This window comes from Hemitrygon akajei, chromosome 26 (assembly GCF_048418815.1).
Source record: "Hemitrygon akajei chromosome 26, sHemAka1.3, whole genome shotgun sequence".
Lineage (NCBI taxonomy): Eukaryota > Metazoa > Chordata > Chondrichthyes > Myliobatiformes > Dasyatidae > Hemitrygon > Hemitrygon akajei.
The window spans coordinates 46,796,694-46,824,561 of NC_133149.1; the positions used below are offsets into that span (position 1 = coordinate 46,796,694).

At 43.8% G+C, this 27,868-nt stretch overlaps 1 protein-coding gene across 4 annotated transcripts in view; it reads right to left on the reverse strand.

Moving 5' to 3' along the window:
- Positions 1-27,868, reverse strand: part of LOC140716952 (E3 ubiquitin-protein ligase DZIP3-like) — a 195,102-nt gene that overhangs the window by 145,468 nt on the left and 21,766 nt on the right. For 3 of the 4 annotated variants that reach the window (XM_073030130.1, XM_073030126.1, XM_073030128.1), the window contains exons 3-6: positions 25,218-25,380; positions 8,547-8,637; positions 7,317-7,367; positions 1,776-1,905 (exon numbers count right to left, since the gene is read on the reverse strand). In XM_073030130.1, the coding sequence (XP_072886231.1) occupies positions 1,776-1,905; positions 7,317-7,367; positions 8,547-8,637; positions 25,218-25,380 (435 nt within the window). The remainder of the gene's footprint in view (positions 1-1,775; positions 1,906-7,316; positions 7,368-8,546; positions 8,638-25,217; positions 25,381-27,868) is intronic. The other variant, XM_073030129.1, reaches the window with a different exon arrangement.

Below are 27,868 nucleotides of genomic sequence, written 5' to 3' on the forward strand. Positions count from 1 at the left end.
ATCAAATCTTCCACATCTCTAGGTTCAAGAACAGCTTCTTCTCCACTGCCATCAGATTCCTGAACTGACCGAGAAAACCCAAACACCAATCCAGGCTAAGACACACTCAAAATGCCGGAGGAACTCAGCAGATCAGACAACATCTATGGAGTAGAAGAAAGAGCCAAGATTTCAGGTCGAGACCCTTCGTCATAACTGGAAAGGAAGAGGAAAGAGGCCAGAATAAGATGATAAGGGGGAGAGGAAAGAGTACAAACTGGCAGATGATAGGGTGAAGCCAGGAGGGTGACCAATTGAGACAATATTCTGTTTTCCTCACTTTCAATCTTGCATTAGTGTCATTTTGTTGTTTATTTTGCATACATGTAAATTATGTGCAATTCATGTTAATTTAAGTTTTTTTAAAATTTATTTTATTTAGAGATACAGCACAGTAACAGACCATTCTGGCCCAATGAATCAACACTTTCCAATTCCATCCATGTGACCAATTAACATACAGTACTAACCGGTACATGTTTGGAATGTGGGAGGAAACCAGAATAACCGGAGGAAACCCACACAGTCATAGAGAGAGGGTACAAACTCTTTACAGGCAGTGCTTGGAATTGAACCTGGTAGCAGGTGCTGTAATAGTGTTATGCTATCTGCTATGCTACCGTGTAGGTTTGCCCTTGTCCTGTAATGTACTGTGCTGCTGCTACAAAAAACTAATTGTCATGGCATTTACACTCTGGATAACTATGCCTGTGACAACATTAAACTTGAACCTTGAGCAAATACCAAAGTGACACAGTAAAGGTTAACCAAACCGCTGGCCTTTATACCCAGAACCAATATAAGGAGATTGGAAATGGTGTTATAGCCACAGGAACCCCTGACAGTCCAAAAGGAAAACACTGCAAATGATAGAAATCCAAAATAAAAGCAGAAAAACAGGATCATTGATCTGATCCAGTGTCAGTAGAGAAAAAAAGTACAGCAGCACCGAAACAGGCCCTCATCCCACACTGTTATTTTGCAGTCCCATTGCCTCCAGACCTCTCCAATTAATGTACTTATCCAAACCTCTCCAGTTTTAAGCTCCTTATCTAGGAAAAGATGTGCTGGCATTGGAAGGGTCCAGGAGGTTCACAAGAATGATCCCAGAAACGAAAGGGTTAATGTATGAGGAAGTCTCATCGGTCTACCAAATATTGAAAGGCTTAGACAGAGTGGGCGAAGAGAGGACGTTTCCTATACTGGGGTGAGTCTAGCACCAGAGGACACAGCCTCAAATTAGAAGGACATCCCTTTGGAATGGAGATGAGGAGGAATTTCTTTCAGCAGAGGGTGGTGAAATCTGTGGAATTCTTAGTCTCAGACAGCTGTGGAGGTCAAGTCATTGAGTATATTTAAAGCAGAGGTTGATAGGTTCTTGGCTGGTCAGGGCGTCAAAGGTTATGGGGAGAAGGCAGAAGAATGGGGTTGAGAGGCATAATAAATTGGCCATGATGAAAAGGCAGGGCAGACCCGATGAGCCAAATGGCTGAAATTCTGCTCCTATATCTTACGGTCAAAAATACTGGAGGAAGTTAGCAGGTCAGGCAGTACCTATGGAGAGAAATAAGCAGTTGACATTTTGGGCTGAGATCTGATGAAGGGTTTCGGCCAAAAACATTAACTGTTTATTTCCCTCTATAGATGCTGCCTGACTTGCTGAGTTCCTCCAGCATTTTGTGTATATGTGCTTCTAATAGAGTATTAGTTTGAAGATTGTTGAGAATGACACTTACAGTGAGCTAGTAGTATCGTGAGTGCAGTGTTCCTCTGTAGGTCTGTCCAATGAGGGGCTATGTTGCTGATTGGAATTTGCTTTAATAAAGGCTTGGTACAGCAGATGATCTCCTTCAGGTCGACATTATCCTAAAGAGAAGGAAAAAGATACTCAAACAGACACAGGAAAATTATGAAATTACTTAATAGATCAGGCAGCATCTGCAAAAAAGGAAACAGAATTGAGGCTTCAAGTCAATGATCTTTGATTTACAGTTGATTAACTATAAATTCACTCTGACTGGGAATAAGTTGGTGTTTCTTTCACAAGGTGGTGCAGTTGACTGCAAGTCTGGTGATGTTGTTGGATTCTGATGTGTTTTTGATCCTGAGGTTCTTTGGAAGTCAAGAATGAGAAATAAAACTTGTTGCTTTTGGCTGTTTTATTCAGTTTTACAAGAACCAAGAAAGAACACCAGAGAAAAAAAGTCCTCTGCAAAAACAAGCTCTGACTAAAAAGATAATGACATTCCAGTGATAACAATTAACGTAAAACAGAAACATTCAAATAGCATGACAACTGGTATAGCATTGTGGCCTGGATAGTGGTGTGCTTCCACCATCCAGGCCATGCACTCTTCTCACTACAACCATCAGGCAGGAGGTACAGAAGCCTTCAGTCCCACACTACCAGGTTCAGGAACAGTTATTACCCTACAAACATCAGGCTCATTCAACAATGTACTGATGAACAATTACATGTATCTAAGTGATTACATAAAAAAGTAATCATAGGAAAGTTAAACTGCATGAAAAAGAACAATTCTACATCAGAATCCAGTAATAGGAATGTGGAAAGCATGTGCAAGGGCAAGGGCAAAGTACGTCCAATCCAGCTGAACTGTGAGAGGACTTATAACCAATCTGACTATAACTATGGGATTTCAACATAAACACAGCTAATACGTTTTGACAAAATGGCTGGAATGTGGAGAAAAAGCATTACTGCAAACAGGTCACCAAGGCAACTCTGGCAAAATGCTCCAGTTGCTGACTAGCTGAGATCTCTGCAGAGATGGAAACAGTGCTTTGTTATCTGTTATTAACCATAATATAAATCAGTGTGATTAATGGAATAATTAGATCATGACGTGTGATGTTTATACTCAAATGTAACACTACACTAAATTACATAATTAGGAGCAGACGATCCATTTGGGGATAATGGGAAGATTATGGAAGCGATGCTACTGGATGCCACTTGGCACTAAGGAACATGTCCCAGGAATCTCAGAAGGTTGCAGCGAATGAGGAGCAAAGGATTCAGGTAGACCCAACTTTAGTCATTGAGTGCTCAGGCAGGTACAGTATGTTGTTTAAATGTGCTCAGGGTTTCTGCCTCTACCACCCTTTTAGGCAGAAAGTTTTAGACCCCAATAACCCACAAAGCTCAGTTTTTCTCAACTCCCTTATAATTCACCTCCCATTCACCTTAAATCTGCATACTGTGGAGAGCATTCTGACCAGTTGCATCACTGTCTAGTATGGAGGCACCACTGTACAGGATTGGAAAAAGCTGTAGGAAGCTGTAAATTCAGTCAGCTCCATCGTGGGCACAGGCTCCGCAGTATCAAGGACATCTTCAATTGGCAATACCTCAAGAAGGCAGCATCCATCTGTTATGAATGATGAACAACTCTGATGGGCAGAAGGGTACAGAATCGCCAATGCCCCCCCCCCCCCCCCCACTTTTGGAGAATCACAAATCGCTGCTATTCCGATGCTGTTATCAAGGGAGATGAGAGAGAGACACCGGAAAGCTGCCCAGACAGTTGTTATTGATAAACAGCTCATGTCAGTTAATGAGAGAGAGACAACTCAGAGATACACAAAGTGGAATGTCTCCTCCTAACAAAAGCGGAACGGAACCACTGATTACCGCTATTGTCTCTTGGAGAAGGATTGTTTATTGAGTACTGTTCTATTCATTGAAACCCCTCAGGGGGCAACCAGAGTGGGCTGGTTTGATGGGTTGCATCATCCCAACCTGATTGACACCTGAGACCCCATGAGTGGGGATAAAAGTAGGGTCTGGGGCAACACCCCTCAGACGCACCAGGAGAAACGCTACAAGACCAGTGGGGGCTTGTGTGTGTGTCCACCCTTGCCTGGGTGACGAGTCCTCCACGGAACGGTCTAGCTCAAAGACGGAGGGGTCATACGTGAATGGCCACAACAACAACGCATCGACGGATCAAAATCGTAAAGGAAAGTCGGCAAGTCAATAGCTGTTACTGTTCTCTCTCTCTCTCTCTCCAACAATTGCAACACAGCGACCAACAACTACCACAGCCTGCATGAACTGAACTGAACTTTATATTTCCATCTGACAATTCATTATCCCCTAGACAACGATAGAGCTTATTTCTTATTGATTATTATTATACCCGCACTTTTAGGTTTAGTATTGATGACGTATATTATCTGTATATTTGCATTGATATTATTTTTGTGTATTTTTACTAATACTGTTGAAAATAGCATCACCAGACTCCAACGGACATTTCTATCTCTGCTGGTAAGACACCCAGTTACGGGGTTCGTAACACATCATTAACGAAACCGATCACTCAAGACAAGCCCACTTCTCATTGCTACCTTTGAGAAGGAAGTACAGCAGCCTGAAGACACACACTCAACGAGTCGGTAACAGCTTCTACCCCTCTGCAATCAGATTACTGAACGGTCCATGAAGCCATGAAAACTACCTCACTGTTTTGTTCTTCTGTTGCACGACATATTTATTTTTAATATTTCTTATTGTAACTGACAGTAAATTTTATGTATTCCACTGTACTGCTGCCACAAAACAAGTTTTACGACATGTTGTATATACTGCTTATTATAAATTACTATAAATTGCACATTGCACATTTAGATGGAAGCATAACAAAGATTTTTACTTAAGTATATGAAGGATGTAAGAAATAAAGTCAATTCAATTCAATATGTCAGTGATATTAAACCTGATTCTGATTAAGAAGCCAATCACACTGTTCAGAGGGTTTACCCTCCCTCACTGCAAGTGAACGGGTGAAGACAAAAGGAAAAGTAAAATCCTTCACAAAGGAACACTGGCAGAATCAAAATAATCACTGCAGATGATGGGAATTAGATATTAAAAATAAAGAAAATGCTGGGTATACACAACTCTACCATCGACAGTCCCAAGCCTGGCTGCGAAAGGAGGAGGGTTGGACATGGAGCTAGCAATCCCATCCCATAAAAACCCAGAGATACAGAAACACCAACAGAAGCTCCAAAGATCTCATCCCTGCAATGAGGAATGTTCTTTGAAGATGGGCTATATTGGTGACAATTCGAAAGACTGGCCCAGGACAGAGGACACTAGCGAGCTGTGGTAGCAAGCTGATGTGCTGAAGGAAGTAAGTGGATACCTGTCACAGGCCAAACAGTATCGGTGGAATGGGAATTTGGGAAACATTAGCTATCATTTACTATAAACATTTTCTAAGATGCTGCCTGGCCTACTGAGTGTTTCCAGCTTTTTATTGTTTTTGCTTTTGCAAAACATTAAGCTCAGACCCACACTCAAAGGCCATAACCAGAGGCCAGAGCCCAACACACAGAAGTTAGACCGCAACACACAAAGAACATATCCCAGCTCAGAGAGGCAAGTCCCCAATGCACAGGGGCCAGAGCCCAACGCACAGAGACGACACCTCAACTCGCAAAGGCCAGTCCCCAACATGCAGAGGTTAGACCCCAAGTCGCAGAGGCCAAAGCACAGAGGTTAGGCCCCAAGAGGACATATCCCAACGCACAGGGGCCAGAGTCCCAATGCATAGAGGACATATCCCAACTCAAAGAGAAAAGTCCCCAATGCACAGGGGCCAGAGTCCAACTCAGAGGCCAGAGCCCCATCGCACAGGGGCCGGAGTCCCAATGCACAGAGGACATACCCCAACTCAGAGAGGCAAGTCCACAATGCACAGGAGCCAGGGCCAAACACACAGGGGTCAGAGCCCAACTCAGAGAGGCCAGAGCCTCAATGCACAGGGGTTAGACCCCAAAGCACAGAGGACATACCCCAACTCAGAGAGGCAAGTCCACAATGCACAGGAGCCAGGGCCAAACACACAGGGGTCAGAGCCCAACTCAGAGAGGCCAGAGCCTCAATGCACTGGGGTTAGACCCCAAAGCACAGAGGACATATCCCAACACAGAGAGGCAAGTCCCCAGAGGCCAAAGCACAGGGGACTTTGCGAAGAAAGACCCCAATGCACACAGATGCCATCTCAACTCACAGAGGCCAGAGCAGCTTGCACAGGCACCAGAGCCCATCGCACAAGGGCCAGTCCCCAACTCAGAGAGGCCAGTCTCCAACGCACAGGGGTTAGACCCCAATGCACAGAGGACATACCCCAACTCAGAGAGGCAAGTCCCCAATGCACAGGAGCCAGGGCCAAACACACAGGGGTCAGAGCCCAACTCAGAGAGGCCAGAGCCTCAATGCACAGGGGTTAGACCCCAAAGCACAGAGGACATACCCCAACTCAGAGAGGCAAGTCCACAATGCACAGGAGCCAGGGCCAAACACACAGGGGTCAGAGCCCAACTCAGAGAGGCCAGAGCCTCAATGCACTGGGGTTAGACCCCAAAGCACAGAGGACATATCCCAACACAGAGAGGCAAGTCCCCAGAGGCCAAAGCACAGGGGACTTTGCGAAGAAAGACCCCAATGCACACAGATGCCATCTCAACTCACAGAGGCCAGAGCAGCTTGCACAGGCACCAGAGCCCATCGCACAAGGGCCAGTCCCCAACTCAGAGAGGCCAGTCTCCAACGCACAGGGGTTAGACCCCAATGCACAGAGGACATACCCCAACTCAGAGAGGCAAGTCCCCAATGCACAGGAGCCAGGGCCAAACACACAGGGGTCAGAGCCCAACTCAGAGAGGCCAGAGCCTCAATGCACAGGGGTTAGACCCCAAAGCACAGAGGACGTACCCCAACTCAGAGAGGCAAGTCCACAATGCACAGGAGCCAGGGCCAAACACACAGGGGTCAGAGCCCAACTCAGAGAGGCCAGAGCCTCAATGCACAGGGGTTAGACCCCAAAGCACAGAGGACATACCCCAACTCAGGCCAGAGCCTCAATGCACTGGGGTTAGACCCCAAAGCACAGAGGACATATCCCAACACAGAGAGGCAAGTCCCCAGAGGCCAAAGCACAGGGGACTTTGCGAAGAAAGACCCCAATGCACACAGATGCCATCTCAACTCACAGAGGCCAGAGCAGCTTGCACCCCATTGTACAGGAGCCAAAACCCAACACCATGGGGCCAGAGCCACATTCACTGAGTAGGAAATCCATGCTATTCTCTGCTAGTTGTAAAACAGACCCTCTGCTCTGTGCTCTGACAATGTTCTACATGAAAGGATAGTAGATCTCTCTTTTGTTTCTCTATATATTCTACATGCTACTGAAGTGTGACTAACTAAAGAGTTTCATTCATTTCCATAACCAGTCTCTTACCTTTGCTTGTTCAAAGGTCTTCAAGAGGGCAGCAACAAACCCATTCTGATTCTGAAACAGGATTCAAACAAAAGTAAATAAAGACCAGGAACCCAAGAGATTCTACAGATGCTGGAAATCCATAGCATTTTGCCTAAATGAGACCAGGAATATATGGGGTTCAACACCATAGGTTTTAACAGTTAATTGTTCAAAAATCTGATTAAGGCCCTCTGCACCCCTGTCCTACCTGCCCACTCCACACAACACCCCCACCTCACAGCACAAGAAATCTTCCTGTGACCCAGCCCCTTGATTAGAACCAGTCTGGCCATCATACCAAGGTTCCCACTGTTTCCGAGTCAAACCAGCAGAAAATACTGCGCAGCCGAAACAGAGGTCAAACTGGTGACTTCTAGACTTCGATAACCGAGGAGGATTCAATGTCCAGAATATGTGATTATCCTAGTGGCAGTGGCTTTGGGGAAGAGGGGGGAAACTAAATTGGTCAACTTACAGGGCTGAAGAACTCTTCTGATCATGCTGGGATATTCTGGAGTTAAGTGTTAACATTTCCTTTATTTAAAAAGGCCAGGAGTTCCAGCGGGAAGTTAATAATCAGGAAGTCATTATTAATATTTTGTTTCCTACATGGCTGTCACTCTAATATACACTTGGTGGCCACTTTACTAGTTAATAAAGTGGCCACTGATTATATATTTGTGGTCTTCTGCTACTGTAGCCCATCCACTTCAAGGGTTGGCATATTGTGCATTCAGAGAAGCTCTTCTGCACACCACTGTTGTAACTTGTGGCTATTTGAGTTACTGTCACCTTCCTGTCAGCTTGAACCAGTCTGGCCATTCTCCTCTGACCTCTCTCATTAACAAAGTGTTTTCATCCACAGAACTGCTGCTCACTGGATGTGTTTTGTACCATTCTCTGTAAACTCTAAAGACTGCTGTGTGTGAAAATCCCAGGAGAACAGCAGTTTCTGAGATATTCAAACCACCCCGTCTGGCACCAACTATCATTCCACAGACAAAGTCACTTAAGTCACATTACTTCCCCAATCTGATGTTTGGTCTGAACAACTGAAATTCTTGACCAAGTCTGCATGCTTTAATGCATTGAGTTGCTGCCACATGATTAGTTGATTAGATATTTGCACTAAAGAACAGGTGTACAGGTGTGCCTAACAAAGTGACCATTGAGTGTATTTTTCTCCAAATGCATGAAGTTTTAACTTACACACTTCTTCTTCATCTCAGCATACAGTGTCCAGAAGACTTCCATTGTCTCAATTACAGTTAAATCCACTGCTTCATCCTTGCAATTCCTGCTGGATCAAAAGCAAATGAGCAAAATCAAAATTATAACTGCACCTCTCAATACCTCCTGTGCAAAACTTCTATCAATATTTCCTTCATATATCCCTTTCTATCCACGGTCATTCCTGTTCCTTATTTGCAACACACACAAAATGCTGGTGGAACTCAAATGATCAGGCAGTATCTCAGCATCTTTGGAGAAGAAGAAAGAGCCGAGACCCTTTCAGGACCGGGAAGGAAGGTGGCAGAAGGCAGAACTCTTTCTGAATATTGTTGAATTATGTATTTACATGAAATGGACATCACTGAAATACTGGGATTTTGAAAATGCTGAAAATCATGATTAACATATAGGATTTTAAAAATGCTGGAGGATGCTGAAAACATCACCAGGATCTCTCTTCTCAGCCCCGTCCCACCACCATTCAGGACATACATCAGAAACATTGCATATACTGTCAAAGGCTCCTCCCATCCTTCCCATAGTCTCTTTGACCTCCTGCCAATGGGTACAGAAGATACAGCAGAACAAGACCCACAACTGTTGGGCAATAGCTTCCACCAAGCTGTTAGATTTAAACCCTGCTGCCATCCATTACTCATGTACACCCTTGTCCAAATGCCCTACCCCACTTCCCAAGTCACAGACACACTCATATCCTGCACTGGTCACTTTTCATCTTGTATTGCTGCTGTTTCACATATCTATCAGACTGCTTGTTTTATTATGATCGTGTCAGTAACATTACACTGTCTTACAGAAACATGTACCTCACACTTTCAATCTTCAGACCATGCCACTCAGGAACTTGTGCTGGTATTATTTTGTGACTGTATGCGCTGGATCGTAACTCTATGTGCTGTGTGTGACCGTATGTACTGTGTTTTGTACTTTGGTCCCAGAGCCACACGGTTTTGTTTGGCTATGTATTTGTGTATGGTTGAATGACAATAAACTTAAACTTGAACTTGAACTCAGCAGGTCAGGCAGAATCTATGGATCAACTTCCTTATTCACTCATCCCTCCCCACTGATCTTCCTCCTGGCACCTACCTTTGCAAGCGGAACAAGTGCTACACCTGCCCTTACATCTTCTCCCTCACCACCATTCAGGGCCCCAGACAGTCCTCCCAGGTGAGGCAACACTTCACCTGTGAATCTGTAGGGGTCATCTACTGTGTCCAGTGCTCCCAGTGTGGCCTCCTGTATATCCGTGAGACCCGACGTAGATTGGGAGACTGCTTTCACTAAGCCAGAAAAAGCGGGATCTCCCTGCATCCACCCATTCCGATTATACTTCCCATTCCAGCATGTCAGTCCAGTGCCAGGAGTGGGAAGTGTCAGAAGCATCGGTGGTAGTAGAAGGCAGGTGGAGCACCTGGGGGGGCTTTCTTATTTGTTTAAACCATACACACACTTTTTTTTAATAGAGAAATAGAGATTCTTTAACGGTGAGTGTGTGTCTTCAAGCTCCTATATCTCCTCTCTGATTGTAGTAATAAGAAGAGGGCATATCATGGGTGGTGAGGGTTCTCAACGACGAGTTCTGCCTTTCTCAGGCATTGACTTTTGAAAAGCCACAGCAGTCAGGTCTCTGGCACTGAATCTGGATCTGCGGCTTTGAAGGGAAGGACAGAGAAGAGGCGAACTGTGGTTGTAGGGGATTCGTTGGTTAGGGAGGTTCTGTGTACGAGAATGAGAATCCTGGATAGTACATTGCCTTCCGGGTGCCAGGATCAGATGCGTTTTGGATTGTCCACAGCATTAAGTAGGAGGGTGAGCAGCCAGAGGCTGTGGTCCACATTGATACAAATCACATGGGTAGGAGGAGTAACGAGGTCCTACAAAGTGAGTTCAGGTAGTTAGGTGATGAGTTAAAGGCTAGGAACTTCAGGGTTCTGATCTCAGGATTGCTATCTGTGCCATATGCTCGTGAGGCCAGAACTAGAAAGATTATACAGTTTAATACGTGGCTAAGGAGTAGGAGGGAGGGCATAAGGTTTTTGGATCATTGGACTCTCTTCCAAGAAAGGTGGGACCTGTACAGAAAAGACTGGAGAGGGACTAATATCCTAGTGGGAAGATTTGCTAGTTCTGCATGGTGGGGTTTAAACTAGAGTTGCAAGGGAATGGGAACCAAAGTGCCAGAACAGTGGAGAGGTTGTGGAGACAGATGTTGGTAAGACCTCAGACAAAGTTAGGAATCAAATGGTTGAGCATTGAGGGACTAATGTTTGAGCTGCATGTATTTCAATGCAAAAGAAGTATTGTAGGAAATGTAGATGAGCTCAGTGGATAGATCAACATATGGAATTATGACTCTGTCGCTATTAGAGAGACTTTGTTGCAGGAGGAGCAGGACTGGCAACTCAGTATTCTGGGGTTCTGCTGTCTTACATGTGACAGAGTGGAAGGGATTAAAGAAGGAGGGGTGATGCTACCAGTCAGGGAAAATGTCACAGCAGTGCTTTGCCAGAACAGACATCGGAGCAGAATTAGACCATTTGACCCATCGTGTCTGCTCTGCCATTTCATCATGGCTGATCCTCCTTTCCTCCTCCTCAGCTCCACTCCCCGGCCTTCTCCCTATAACCTTTGGTGCTGTGTCCAATCAAGAGTCTATCAGCTCAGCCTTAACTACACCCAATGATCTGGCCTCCACAGCTGCCTGTGGTAACAAATTCCACAAATTCACCACCCTCTGGCTAAACAAATTTCTCTACATTTCTTTTTTTTAATGGATGCCTGTCTATCCCAAGGATGTGCCCTCAGTGATCCTCAATGAGATCCCCCTCACCCTTCTTGTTCAGAAGAACGAGAGGAGATCTTATAGAAATATACCAAATTATGAAAGGAAATAGAAAAGATAGAAGCAGAAAAGTTGTTTCCACTGGTAGATTTAGGATGGAAATAAGGAGGAACTGCTTTTCCCAAAGGGTGGTGAATCTGTGAAATTCTCTGCCCAATGAAGCAATGGAGGCTACCCCAGTAGATATATTTAAGGCAAGTTTGGATATATTTTTGCATAGTAGGGGAATTAAGAGTTATGGGGAAAAGGCAGGTAGGTGGAAATGAGTCCATGGCCAGATCAGCTATGATCTTATTGAATGGTGAAACAGGCTCGATGGGCCAGGTGTCCTACTCATGCTCTTATTTCTTATGTTTTTTCTGAATTCCAGCAAGTATATACCCAGAACTATCAAACGTTTCTCGCAAAATAACCCTTTCATTCCCGGAATCATCCTTGTGAACCTCCTCTGAAACCTCTCCAAAGCCAGCACATCTTTTCTAAGATGTGGAGCCTAAAACTGTTCACAATACTCAAGGTGAGGCATCACCAGTGCCTTTTAAAGCTTCAGCATCACATACCTGCTTTTATATTCTAGACCCTTTGAAATGAATGCTAACATGACATTTGCCTTCCTCACCACCGACTCTACCTGCAAGTTAACCTTCAGTGTGTTCTGCACAAGGACTCCACAAAGTCCCTTTGCATCTCAGAGTTTTGGATTTTTTCCCCATTTAGAAAATAGTCTGCACATTTATTTCTACTACCAAAGTGCATGACCATGCATTTTCCAACATTGTATTTCATTGGCCACTTTCTTGCCCATTCTTCTAATCTGTCCAAGTCTTTCTGCAGCGTCCCCGTTTCCTCAACACTAACTGCCTCGCCACCAATCTTCGTATCATCTGCAAGCTTGGCAACAAAGCCATCTATTCCATCATCTAAATCAGAGGTGTCGAACTCAATTGCACATGGGGCCAAAACTCAAAGCACACTTTAGGTCGCGGGCCGAACAGGATAAACATTTATTGAACACACTAAAACTAAACATTTTTTGAACATAAATATGAATAAAAACAGACAGGAATATTATTCCAGAAAAAATAAACTAAAACTTTAAATAACTTAAATATTTTGCTCTCCATAAAAATATCTCCTGTCAGTATTATACAAGTTAGAAATATGAGCATGCTGCAAAAAAAACCCTGAAAATATAAATAAAATTCGTGCTTTTCAGCAAAAGTTAAAACAACAACAAATCAAAACACTCAGTTTTCTTTGCTCTTATGCCGTTTTGTCAGAGCTGGATGCTTGGCATCTTTTCTTGGCAATAAGTTCGTTTAGGTTTGGTGTAAGGTTCTGTGTTGTGGAGATTCTCAGGATGGACTGCAGGTGTTCATCAGTGAGACGACTCGTTGTTAATCTTCATCACTGAGAAAAGCTTCTCACACAGATATGTGCTACCAAACATGCACAAGGTTCGAGCCGCATGTAGACAGAGCTGAGGCATTGCTTCAGGAATGGAGCGAATAACTGTCGACGGCAAATGGGTTGCGAAGCAGCTCGAAATTAAGTTTTTGTGCTTCAAAGTCACCAAAGCGCCGTGCAAACTCAGTGCGAAGTGCGCTCAGTTTATCAGCAAAGTGCGCATTTGGGAACATCATTGCGCCGACCTGGTTCAACATTACTTGGCAACAGGGAAAATGAGGCAAGTTGCACTGGTGCATTTGTGTCTCCCATAAGAGCAGCTTCACTTGAAATGCCTTCACTGCATCATACATGTCAGTGATCATGCGGTCACGTCCCTGGAGCTGAAGGTTTAAGACGCTGAGATGTGTTGTTATGTCAGCCAGAAACGCCAACTCACATTTCCACTTTTCATCCCGCAAAACTGTGGAGTCTTTTCCTTTACTGTCCATGAACTGACAGATTTCCTTGTTGAGCTTAAAAACTCTATTGAGAACTTTTCCCCGACTCAGCCAACGCACCTCTGTATGATAAGGAATGTCGGCAAATTCTGAATCTATTTCCCGCATAAAAGACTGAAATTGCCGGTGATTTAAACCTTTAGCTCGGATAAAGTTTACGGCTTGTGTTACAGTGCTCATTACATGCTCCATCTTTAGGACTTTACCACACAGCGTTTCTTGGTGTATGATGCAGTGATATGTTGTTAACTCACCAGTACAGTTCTCCTCCTGCATCTTTACCCGCATCCTTCCCACTAGTCCACTTTTTTCACCGCACATCGCCGGTGCTCCATCTGTTGTAAGTCCAATAAGTTTGTCCCAGGGCAATTTCATGTCGGTTACACTTTGACATACATTTTCAAAAATGTCTTTTCCTGTCGTTGTCCCGTGCATCGATTTGATGTTCAATATTTCCTCTGTAACGCACAAATTGGAGTCCACTCCTCGGATGAAGATAGCCAGCTGTGCAGTGTCCGTCATATCAGCACTTTCATCCACAGCAAGCGAGTATGCAATAAATGGGTTGCTTCTTTCAATCAACTGTGTTCTTAAATCAGTGGCTATCTCACAAACTATACTCAGCAACCCATCGGTTTTGAAAGACTCTTTTTTCAGAATCAACTTTTCTCTTCGCCATTGTTAGGGGTTAGCTTTGACTTCAGAATAGTGTTGTATACAGCAACAGACGCTTGACACGGGAATGTTCCCGGGTAGCCTATCGGCAGCTGTTGCGCTGCATTATGGGATCTGTAGTTTGTGTGTTATCAGCGCTTCATATCGCCGGGCCATTAATAATTAAAATAATAGATCTATCTAAAATGATCTCGGGGGCTGGATATAATTGTACACCGGGCCGGATATGGCCCGTGGGCCTTGTGTTTGACACCTATGATCTAAATTATTAATATACAGCATAAAAAGAAGTGGTCCAACACCAACCCCTACAGACCACCACTAGTCACTGGCAGCCAACCAGAAAAGGATCCTTTTATTCCCACTCGCTGCCTCCTACCAATCAGCCAATGCTCTAACCATGCTAGTAACTTTCCTGTAATACCATTTGCACTTAACTTGGTAAACAGCCTTATATGTGGCACCTTGTCAAAGGCCTTCTGAAAGTCCAAATATACAACATCCACTACACCCCTTTATCTATCCTACGTGTAATCTCCTCAGAATTCCAACAGGTTTGTCAGGCAGGATTTTCCCTGAAGGAAACCATGCTGACTTTGTCCTACTTGTCCTGTCTCACCAAGTACTCCATAACCTTGTCCTTAATAATTGATTCCAACACTTTCTCAACCACTAAGGTTAGGCAAACTGACCTATAATTCACAGATTGAGTCTGTGATAAAGAAGGCAAATGCAATGTTGGCATTTATTTCAAGGGGAATAGAATATAAAAGCAAGGAGATAATGCTGAGGCTTTATAAGACACCAGTCAGGCTGAACTTGGAAGTACTGTCAACAGTTTTGGGCCCTTTATCTCAGAAAGGATGTGTTGTCATTGGAGACAGTCCTGATGAGGTTAACGAGGATTCTGGGAATAAAGGGGTTAACATATGAGAAGCATTTGGCAGCTTTGGGCCTGTACTCACTGAAATTTAGAAGAATGCTGGTGGGGGGAGGGGTTGAGAATCTAATTGAAACCTACCGAATGTTGAAAGGACTAGATAAGGTAATGTTTCTTATGGTGAGGGTATCCAGAACTAAAGTACACAGCCTCAAAATTGAGGGGCAATGTTTTACAACAGAGGTAAGGAGAATTTTTTTTGGCCAGTGAGTAATGAATCTGTGGAATGCTCTGCCAAGACTGCAGTGGAGGTCAAGTCCGTAGGTATATTTGAAGCGGAATTTGATAGTTGCCTGGTTGGTCAGGGCATCAAAGGATATGGCGAGAAGGCAGGTGTATGGGGTAGAGTGGGAGCTGGGATCAGCCATGATGGAATGGTGGAGCGGACTCGATGGGCTGAATGGCCTAATTCTGCTCCTATGTCTTATGGACCTTCTGACTTGGTTGGGCGGTGGGGGGGGGGGAGCAGCAGAGAGTCAGGTCCCCAGCAGAGTTCTGAAATGAAATACTAATGGAAGGTCGCTTGCAAGTTTGTTACAGCAGCTGTCAACACTTGTCACATTCAGAGATACAAAAGATTCAGAGGGAGATACAGCCTAACAATGGAGAGAAGAGAAGTGACAGGTCCATCTTCCTGTGGTGCATTGTGCTGGAAAGCTCTGGCATGTTGTACAGCAGCAGAATCTGCCTACTCAGTTTGTCAGCTCAGCAATCTCCTAAGCACACAAAACTATGGGGAGGAGAGAGCAGAATACACACAACTTGCGAACACTCTTTACTCCAGTTCTAATGAACTCTCGATATGTTCAGCAGCTGACTACCTTGAATGTGATGCAGAAAGTGAAAGAAAATGGCAGGGAATGGGGTGACTTCACCTGCACACACCATGGAACATAGGACTTTACAGGTCCTGTGACCCACTCGGTTGTGCTGATCTTTTAATCTATTCTGGAGCCTACATGGCCCATCATCCATTTGCTTATCTAAGAGCCTCTTAACTGCACCTAATGTATCTGCCTCCATCACCATCCCTGGCAGTGGGTTCCACATACCCTTCACTATCTGTGTAAAATAAAACTGCATCTGACATCCTCCTAGTCCCCCCCTCCAATCAAGTTCCGGGTGTGAATATCTCTGAGGATCTAACTTGGTCTGAATTTATCGATGCAGCTATCGAAAAGGCAAGACAGCTGCTATATTTCATAACACAAACACGGGGAAATCTGCAGATGCTGGAAATTCAAGCAACACACACAAAATGCTGGTGGAACGCAGCAGGCCAGGCAGCATCTATAGGAAGAAGTAGAGTCAACGTTTCAGGCAGAGACCCTTCGTCAGGACTAGAACTATAGAACCATAAAACATTACAGCACAGAAACAGGCCCTTCTGCCCCTTCTTGGCTGTACCGAACCATTTTTCTGCCTAGTCCCACTGACCTGCACCCGGCCCATATCCCTCCAAGCCCCTCTCATCCATATACCTGTCCAAGTTTTCCTTAAATGTCAAAAGTGAGCCCACATTCACCACTTCATCTGGCAGCTCATTCCACACTCACACCACTCTCTGAGTGAAGAAGCCCCCCTAATGTTCCCTTTAAACTTTTCCCCCTTCACCCTTAACCCATGTCCTCTGGTTTTTTTTCTCCCCTGGCCTCAGTGAAAAAAGCCTGCTTGCATTTACTCTATCTATACCCATCATAATTTTATATACCTCTATCAAATCACCCCTCATTCTCCTATGCTCCAGGGAATAAATTCCTAACCTATTCAACCTTTCTCTGCAACTCAGTTTCTCAAGTCCCGGCAACATCCTTGTAAACCTTCTCTGCACTCTTTCAACCTTATTAATATCCTTCCTGTAATTAGGTGACAAAGGTGACCAATTAGGTGACTAACTGAAAGAAGAGATAGTAAGAGATTTGTAAGTGGGAGGGGGAAATCCGAAATGATAGAAGAAGACCGGAGGGGGAGGGGTGAAGCTAAGAGCTGGAAAGTTGATTGGCAAAAGGGATACGCAGCTGGAGAAGGGAAAGGTTCACAGGACAGGAGGCTTAGAGAGAAAGAAAGTGGGAGGGCAGCACCAGAGGGAGATGGAGAACAGGCAAGGAGTGATGGGCAGAGAGAGAGGGAGAAAAAAAGGGGGAAATATTTTATTTCAGTTAATTTGCACTACTTATTTTATATATGTATTGACATATATACACTTAATGTAACTCAATTTTTTTCTCTTTATTTATCATGCATTGCATTGTACTGTTGGCACTCAAGTTAACAAATTTCACGACATATGCCAGCAATAATAAACCTGATTCTGATCTTAAAGTTATACCACCTTGTATTGGCCATTTCCGCCCAAGAAAAAGTGTGCTGGCTGTCAATTCAATCCAAGGTTCCTTTACACCTCTATTCAGTCACCTCAGTTTTAAGATGGGAGAAGAAGATTTGAAGGGATCTAAAGGAAAATAAAAGCTACATATACAAGCGTCTGTGGCAATCTTATGACCAGTGCTTGATGATAAGATTAAAAATTCAATCAAGTGTGCTGTCAGAGGAAAAAGCATCCATCATCGAGGACCCCCACCACACAAGCCACACTCTCTCCTCACTGCTGCCATTGGAAAGGAGGTACAGGAGCCTCAGGACTCGCACCACCAGGTTCAGGAATAGTTATTACCCCTCAACCATCAGGCTCTTGAACTAGAGAGGATAACTTCACTCACCTCAACACTTAACTGATACCACAGCCTTTTAAGGACCTTACAATTTGTGTCTTCAATATTTATTGCTTATTCATTTATTATTGATATTACTTTTTTCCTTTTTTGTATTTGCAGCTTGTTGCCTTTTGCACAATGGTGGTTTGTCAGTCTTTGTTATGTATAGTTTTTCACTGATTATACTGTGTTTCTTTCTAATTACTGTGAATGCCCACAAGAAAATTAACCTCAAGGTTGTATATGAATCTCAGGGTAGTATCTGGTAACATTGATAACAAGTTTACTCTGATTCCTTTAACTTGATTTCTAATTTTTGGCATTTATAGCTCTACCTTTCAGCATCAAGACAAAACAGCGCACCTATTACAGCACATTACAATCTCAGCTCGCTTGCCCAAATGACAACTGTTTTGACTGTAAAGCATTATGCTAACCGCTATACCACCATGCACCCTTTCCAGCTTCATCCTTCCTATATTCAACTGACCAGTATTGAAAGTGTGGTATCACCAATGTCTTGTGCAGCTGTACCTCAGCCAAGGCTTTGGAGAGTGAGGGTTCAAAGTTCAAGGTAAATTTATTATCACGGTGCATACAGTTTATGTCTCCATATACAAGACTGAGATTCATCTTCTTGGATTCACAGCATATCCAAGAAACATAATAAAATCAAAGAAAGACTGCACCCAACAGGACAGACAAGCAACCGGTGTGCAAAAGACAGCAAACTGTGCAAATACAAAAGAAAAAAAATAATAACTAAGTAGGCAATAAATATCAAGAACATGAGATGAAGATTCCTTGAAAGTGAGTCCATAGGTTGTGGGAACAGTTCAGTGTTGAAGTGAATGAAGTTGAGTGAAGTTATCCCCTCTGGTTCAAGAGCTTGATAGTTGAAGGGCAATAACTATTCCTGAACCTGGTGGGTCCTGAGGTTCCTGTACCTCCATCCCAATTGCCACAGTGAAAAGAGAGCAGGTCCTGTGTGGTGGGGATCCTTGATAATGGATGCTGCTTTCCTGCAACAACACTGTGTAGATGTGCTCAATAGTGGGGAGGACTTTACTCGTGATGGACTGGGCTGTATCCACTACTTTTTGTAGGATTTTCTGTTCAAGGGTATTGGTGTTTCCTTACCAGGCTGTAACACTGCCATTCAACATACTCTCCGCCACACATCTATAGAAGTTTGTCGAAGTTTTAGATGTCATGCCAAATCTCCACAAGTTCCTAAGTAGAGGCACTGTGGTACTTTCTTTGTAATGGCACTTATGTGCTGGGCCCAGGACAGATCCTCAGAAATGATAACACGAAGGAACTTAAAGTTGCTGACCCTCTCCACCTCTGATACCCCGATGTGGACTGGCTCATGGACCCCTGGTTTCCTCCTCCTAGAGTCAATAATCAGCTCCTTGATCTTGCTGATATTGAGTGAGCCTGGAGTTGCAAACAATCCTGGAAATTGCGTTTTATTCATTACTTGAGATTTATCTTGAAAAGAAGCACAGCAAGGAGCTTGCACAGTGTCAAAGTCAAGGTCACTGACTCTCAGAAGCCTTGCCTTGGGATCCTCACATTCTGATGCTGCTGAAGTAACACCACACACATATTGCTGCTTAGTACAAATCCAAGAGCTCCACTGGTAAATTTTCTACATGTCCTTACAAACTGAATGGTGCCACAGTATCATCAGAATCTGAATCACATTTATTATCACTGACACACTGAAATTTTACACTTGAGAAAATTTGCAGGTGCTGGAAATCCAGGATAACACAGAAAATGCTGGAGGAATTCAGCAAGTCAGGCAGCATCCATAGAGAGGAATAAAGAGTCAATGTTTCAGAATTGCTCTATGTTTTGTTGTGTTCGAGAGCTAAACAAGATGATGAGAGCACTGGTAGCCAAATGTTTGGTTACAGCAGTAGGTTGATGACATATCTCAAAACAGCAGAGTGTGGAACTGTAAGTGTTCGAAGATGAAGCAGTGAATTTCAGAACTTGCTGACAATTGAAGGCATGGCTGTCAATTACAAGTTGAGCAAAGGTCTGTGATTGGAAGAGGGCAAAATTCTCAGAAACAGACCACCGGAAAAGGAGGGATTGAAGATAAGAGTATGGATTGTAGGCACTACTTAGCCAGAGTGGACAGGGATGAAGGGTCACTCCAAAGTAAAATAACAAACAATTGAGAATTGCTCATCATGCTGGTAAATCTTAGAACATAGAACATAGAATAGTACAGCACATTACAGGCCCTTCAGCCCACAATATTGTGCCGACCCTCAAACCCTGCCTCCCATATAACCCTACACCTTAAATTCCTCCATATACCTGTCTAGTAGTCTATTAAACTTCACTAGTGTATCTGCCTCCACCACTGACTCAGGCCGTGCATTCCATGCACCAACCACTCTCTGAGTAAAAAACCTTCCTCTAATATCCCCCTTGAACTTCCCTCCCCTTACCTTAAAGCCATGTCCTCTTGTACTGAGCAGAGGTGCCCTGGGGAAGAGGTGCTGGCTATCCACTCTGTCTATTCCTCTTAATATCTTGTACACCTCTATCATGTCTCCTCTCATCCTCCTTCTCTCCAAAGAGTCCAGTGAGTCTTCATCATCTCCAATAATGAAGGATCTCTCTGAGCTCCTTCATCATGAGTCCTCCAGCATTTTGTGTGTTTCTCTGTCATGAATTTTGCTGTTTTGCGGCAGTAGTGTAATATGTAAAATTACAATGAATGACAATAAGTACAGTATATACTGTACGTGCATATATAATGCAAAAAGAAAAGAAAAATAGTGTTCATGGAGTATAGAGTTAGTACACTTTACAGCACCAGCGACTCGGATTCAATTTCCACCGCTGTCTGCAAGGAGTTTGTATGTTCTACCCCACGACCGTGCAGGTTTCCTCCAGGTGCTCCAGTTTCCTCTCACATCCCAAAAGCATACAGGTTCGTTGATTAATTGTTCACATGCGTGTAATTGGGTTCTGCGGGCTTTTTGGACTTATTACTGTGCTGTACCTCAAAAAAAAATGCTAAAGAATATTCAGCTCATCAAATCTATGCTGACTCACAGACCAATCCCATTCCATGAGTAGTTTTCTCTCTAACCTTTTCTCCCTATATTCTCATCAAAATTCTACCTTCCACTTATATTAGAGGTAATTTACTGTGGCTAATTAATCTACTTTAGGATGTGGAAAGAGACTGGACTACCTGGAGCAAACCACACAGTCAAAGGGAAAACATGAAAATTCCACACAAGCAACATGATCTTACATCTCGTGCTATAATAGCATTACGCTAACCACTATGCTATCTTGTCACCCTTATGAGCCTAATCCTTTAAATAATGTTCAGTCTGAAACTTCAATGAAATTAAAAGCTGTATATTCTGTGTAGGAATAGTGTCAGATGTGATTCAGGTCAAAAGGTTCTGGTAAGTCTCTCCAGAAGAAACTAAGAGCAGTAAACTACAATTGCTGTCCCTTCAGTGAGCTTGATGCCAGAGAAACAGTGTAAAGCATAGAAATTACTTGCAGAAAAATACAAATATCAACATTAACTTATATATAGTAGAAACATGGCAAACTGATTAATGCACATTACTTCTGCACAATTTGGATATTTTGAGAATTGCACAGACATTTCTAGGCAACCATGCCATCTCATTGAACTACCCGTCCACTTAAAACCTTTCCAGGGCCACTTTCCACATCCATTCGATTTGCAGTGCACTGTAGTGAGGTTACAGTCTGATCATGTCACTGTTTTAGTTATGAATTAACATTGTGTGGACAACTCACACCAACACTGAATAGATTACTCAACCTCACTTTCAAGGACTCTATGACTCACGTTCTCAATACTTATTACAAATTTATTATTTCTTACTTTTTATATTTTATATTTGTACAATTTCTTGCATTTTGCACATTGATTGTTTGTCCATCTTTGTGTACAGTTTTTCATTGATTCCCAAACATGAGAAAATCTGCAGATGCTGGAAATCCAAAGCAACACACACAAAATACTGGAGGAACTCTGCCGTTCAGGCGGCGTCTATAGAAAAGAGTAAACAGTCGATGTTTCAGGGCAAGACCCTTCATCAGGACTGGAAAGGAAGAGAAGTCAGAGTAAGAAGGTGGGGAGAGGGGAGGAAGAAGTACAAGGTGGCAGGCGATAGGTGAAACTGGGAGAGGTGAAGTAAGGAGATGGGCAGTTGATAGGTGAATGAGATAAAGGGCTGGAGAAAGGGGAATCTGATGTGAGAGGATAGAAGACCATGGAAGAAAGGGAAGGAGCACCAGAAGGAGGTGATGGGCAAGTAAGGAGATAAGCTGAGAGAAGGAAAGCGGGTGGGGAATGGTGAAAGAGAGGGGGGGGGCAATTAAAGGAAGCTCGAGAAATCGATGTTCATGCCATCAGGTTGGAGGCTACCCAGACGGAATACAAGGTGTTGCTCCTCCAACCTGAGTGTGGCTTCATCACAACAGTAGAGGAGGCCATGGATTCACATATCGGAATGGGAATGGGAAGTGAAATTAAAATGAGTAGTCACTGGAAGATCCTGCTTTTTCTGGTAGACAGAATGTAGATGCTCGGTGAAGTGGCCTCCCAATCTACGTCAGGTCTCACCGATATACAGGAGGCCACACGAGGAGCATCGAACACAGTAAGTGACCCCAACACACTCACAGGTGAAGTGTTGCCTCACCTGGAAGGACTGTTTGGGCCCTGAACGGTAGTGAGGGAGGAAGTGTAGGGGCAGGTGTAGCTCTTGTTTCGCTTGCAAGGATTAGTGCCAGGAGGGAGATCAGTGGGGAAGGACGAATGGACAAGGGAGTCATTTAGGGAGCGATACCTGCAGAAAGCAGAAAATGGGGAAGAGAGGGGAAGATGTGCTTGGTGGTGGGATCCTGTTGGAGATGCCGGAGGTTTCGGAGAATTATGTGCTGGATGTGGAGCTGGTGGGGTGGTAGGTGAGGACAAGGGGAACCCTATCTCCGGTAGGGTGGCGGAAGGATGGGGTGAGGGCAGATGTGTGTGAAATGGAAGAGATGCGTTTGAGAGGAACGCTGATGTTGGAGGAAGGGAAGCCCCTTTCTTTGAAGAAGAACATCTCAGTTGTTCTGGAATTTAAAGCCTCATCCTAAGAGCAGATGCTGTGGAGACAGAGAAACTGAGAAAAGGGAATAGCATTTTTACAAGTGGCATAGCAGTTAGCGTAATGATATTACAGCACCAGCAACCCGGGTTCAATTCCCACCGCTGTCTGTAAGGAGTTTGTATATTATCCCTGTGACCACATGAGATTCCACCAGATGCTCCAGTTTCCTCCCACATTCCAAAGGCTAGGATTCATAGGTTAATTAGTCACATGGGTGCAATTGTGGAAGAGTCTGTTACTGCAGTGCAACGCTAAATAAAATAAATAAATAAATCCTCACAATGAAGGTGGTTTGACAGACCTGTTGTAGTGGCTGTGAGTTTAGGACACATGGTTGATCATGTACACATCTCTGCACTGATTAAAATTGGAAGAATAATCTTTAGAGTTTGGAAGGGGTATTGGTAGTAATACATCGAACACAGTACAGCAAAGGAACAGGCCATTTGGCCCATGATGTTGTGCCAAACTAATTAAGCTAATGATACCAAATTAAACTAATCCTGCACATGATCTATATCCCATCAGTCCCTGCAGATGCCTATCAAACAGCCTTTTAAATGCCTCTATAGCATTTGCCTCCACCTGACAGCACATTCTAGCCATCCAACCATTCTCTGTGTTGTACGACTTTAAACTTTCCTCAAGTGGAGGAAACCAGAGGTCCATAACTCCTCATCAGAGGGGCAGAGGGTCAGCAACTTTAAATTCCTCATTTCTGAGGATCTGTCCTGGGTCCAGAACACAAATGCCAGTACAAAGAAAGTACAGCAGCACTTCTACTTCCTTAGGAGTTTGCGGAGCATCCACATGACACGTGAAACTTAAACTTCCATAGATATCTGGTGGAGAGTATATTGGCTGGCTGCATCACAGCCTGGTATGAAAACACCAATGTTCTTGAACAGAAAATCCTACAAGTAGTAGTAGTAGATACAGCCTAGTCCATCACGGGTAAAGCTTCCCCACTATTGAGCACATCTACATGAAACACTGTAGTATCCATCATCAGGAAACCCCAGAGGTTGTGCCCTCTTCTCACTGCTGCCTTCGGGAAAAAGATACAGGAGCCTCAGGACTCACACCACCAGGTTCAGGAACAGTTACTACTCCTCAACCATCAGGCTCTTCAACCAGAGGGGATAACTTCACTTGCCCTATTACTGAAATGGTCCCACAACTAATGGACTCACTTTCAACAACTCTCCATCTCATGTTCTCGATATTTATTGTTTATTTATTATTATTGTTTTTCTTTATGCATTTGCCCAGTTTGTTGTCATCTGCACTCTGGCTGAATGGTCTAGCTGGCAGTCTTTCATTGATTCTGTTACAGTTACTATTCTATAGATTTATTGAGTATGCCTGCTCGAAAATGAATCTCAGGGTTGCATATGGTGGCACATATGTACTTTGAGACTTGAACACTCCAGGTGCAGCCTAACTAGAGTTTTATAAAGCTTCAACATAACTTCCCAACTTTTCAACATAAAGCATTAACTAATAAAGGTAAGCTTGCCTTATGCCTTCTGTACCATCCTATCAATCTGTGCAGCTATTTTCATGGAGTTACAGATTTAGACCCAAGGTTCCTCCGAAACATGAAGTAACAGCAAATGCTCAGAATCCACGTTACTGTACAGTGTCCCACACTAAAAACTGACTGAATGGATGACTGCAATGAAAGAAATTTTCAGTGGAACATATGAGAATGAGGGGTGATTGTACTGAGATTTATAAAATCAGGAGAGGCATAGATAGGGTCAATGTGCAAACAGTCTTTTTCCCACAGTTGGAGAATCAAGAACTAGAGGGCACAGGTTTAAGATGAGTGGGGAAGAGATTTAATAGGAATCTGAGAAACAACTTTTTCACTCTGTATATAGATGTTTGGACAAAAACACAGATAGGAAATGTTTAGTGGGGTATGGGGCAAACACAGGAAAATGGAACTCACTTAGATGGGAGTCTTAGTCAGCATGGAGCAGTTGGGCTGAAGAGCCTGTCTCTGTGCTATAAGACTCTGTAAATTCAACTGTGATGACACCCAAAGTACAATAAGTGCAGAAATGTAAAATAACTTGAATAAAATACCAGAGTGGTCAATCCTGGTGTAACTGCACTCCAAAATGAATGTCAGTAGTTCTTCAGAAAATTACCCATAATAGTTGATGGGACAGATATGATCCAGGTGTGTATAGATGGAACTAGGAGAAATAAGAGATGAGCATGGACTAAATGGGCCATAGACATAAATGGGCCTATGGTGTAGTGCTCTATGACTCTATGTGGGTTTGATTCAATCTCCAGTTCAAGCTGTTGTTCACACAGATGTGATGTGTGTCGATTGTTTAAATAAACTTACACTTTCTGACTCAGCAGCAGTCCCTCCTGGGCCCACCTAAGATAACGTGTTGGCTCGTGCTGTTGTTTGAAGAGCAGCTCATCAAACACGTGTATAAAGGCGAGGTGGCAGTGCTGCAGGTAACATTCCGAGGGCATCCTGCACCAGTCAAAAGCCATCTCTCCTGAAAAGGTCAAGAAAGGGAAGAGAAGCATCAAAGATGAACAGGATGTAAAACACATTAACTTCAGTCTTCGCTATCAGATAACTTAGATTACACAGTCTTGCCATATACATTGCTTACCGGATGCTGCCTGGATTAGAGAGCATGTCTTATGAGGATAGGCTGGGTTTTTCACTTTGAAGCGAAGGAGGATGAGAAGTGACTTGGTTGAATTGTGCAAGATGACAAGAGGCATAGATCGAATGTATAGCCAGAGACATTTTCCAGAACAGAATTTACTAATACAAGGGGAAAAACTTAAAGGTGATAGGAGGAAAGTATAAGGGAGGAGGTGTAAGAAGTTGGTTGGCTTGTATGTAGGTTTGTTTGTTTGTTTTTTAAATACACAGAGTGCACTAAGTGCATGGACTAAGTGCCAGGGGTGGTGGTAGAGGCAGATACATTAGTTACACGCACAACACGCTGGAGGAACTCAGCAGGTCGGGCAGCATCCATGGAAATGAGCAGTCAACGTTTCAGGCCGAGACCCTTCGTCAGGACGTTGATGAAACGTTGACTGCTCATTTCCACAGATGCTGCCCGACCTGCTGAGTTCCTCCAGTGTGTTGTACGCGTTGCTTTGACCCCAGCATCTGCAGTGTACTTTGTGTTTAAGATACATTAGGAACATTTCAGAAACATAGAAACGTAGAAACATGGAAAATAAGTGCAGGAGTAGGCCATTCGGCCCTTCGAGCCTGCACCATCATTCAGTATGATCATGGCTGATCATCCAACTCAGAACCCTGTACCTGCTTTCTCTCCATACCCCCTGATCCCCTTAGCCACAAGGGCCATATCTAACTTCCTCTTAAATATAGCCAATGAACCGGCCTCAACTGTTTCGTGTGGCAGAGAATTACACAGATTCACCACTCTCTGTGTGAAGACTTAAACTGTGACCCCTCGTTCCGCACTTCCCCAACATCGGAAACAATCTTCCTGCATCTAGCCTGTCCAATCCCTTTAGAATTTTATACGTTTCAATAAGATCCCCCCTCAATCTTCTAAATTCCAGTGAGCATAAGCCTAGTTGATCCAGTCTTTCTTCATATGAAAGTCCTGCCATCCCAGGAATCAATCTGGTGAACCTTCTCTGTACTCCCTCTATGGCAAGAATGTCTTTCCTCAGATTAGGGGACCAAAACTGCACACAATACTCTAAATGCGGTCTCACCAAGGCCTTGTACAGCTGCAGTAGAACCTCCCTGCTCCTGTATTCAAATCCTTTTGCTATGAATGCCAACATACCATTTGCCCGCCTGCTGTACCTGCATGCCCACCTTCAATGACTGGTGTACGATGACACCCAGGTCTCGTTGCATCTCCCCTTTTCCTAATCGGCCACCGTTCAGATAATAATCTGTTTTCCTGTTCTTGCAACCAAAGTGGATAACCTCACATTTATCCACATTAAATTGCATCTGCCATGAATTTGCCCACTCACCTAACCTATCCAAGTCACCCTGCATCCTCTTAGCATCCTCCTCACAGCTAACACCGCCGCCCAGCTTCGTGTCATCTGCAAACTTGGAGATGCTGCATTTAATTCCCTCGTCTAAATCATTAATATATATTGTGAACAACTGGGGTCCCAGCACTGAGCCTTGCGGTACCCTACTAGTCACTGCCTGCCATTCTGAAAAGGTCCCGTTTACTCCCACTCTTTGCTTCCTGTCTGCCAACCAATTCTCTATCCACATCAATACCATACCCCCAATACCATGTGCTTTAAGTTTGCGCACTAATCTCCTGTGTGGGACCTTGTCAAAAGCCTTTTGAAAATCTAAATATACCACATCCACTGGCTCTCCCCTATCCACCCTACTAGTTACATCTTCAAAAAATTCTATAAGATTCGTCAGACATGATTTTCCTTTCACAAATCCATGCTGACTTTGTCCGATGATTTCACCTCTTTCCAAATGTGCTGTTATCACATCTTTGATAACCGACTCTAGCATTTTCCCCACCACCGATGTCAGACTCACCGGTCTGTAATTCCCCGGTTTCTCTCTCCCTCCTGTTTCAAAAAGTGGGGTTACATTAGCCACCCTCCAATCCTCAGGAACTAATCCAGAATCTAAGCAGTTTTGAAAAATTATCACTAATGCATCCACTATTTCTTGGGCTACTTCCTTAAGCACTCTGGGATGCAGACCATCTGGCCCTGGGGATTTATCTGCCTTTAATCCCTTCAATTTACCTAACACCACTTCCCTACTAACATGTATTTCCCTCAGTTCCCCCATCTCACTAGACCCTCGGTCCCTTACTATCTCCGGAAGATTATTTATGTCCTCCTTAGTGAAGACAGAACCAAAGTAGTTATTCAATTGGTCTGCCATGTCTTTGTTCCCTATGATCAATTCACCTGTTTCTGACTGTAAAGGACCTACATTTGTCTTGACCAATCTTTTTCTTTTCACGTATCTATAAAAGCTTTTAC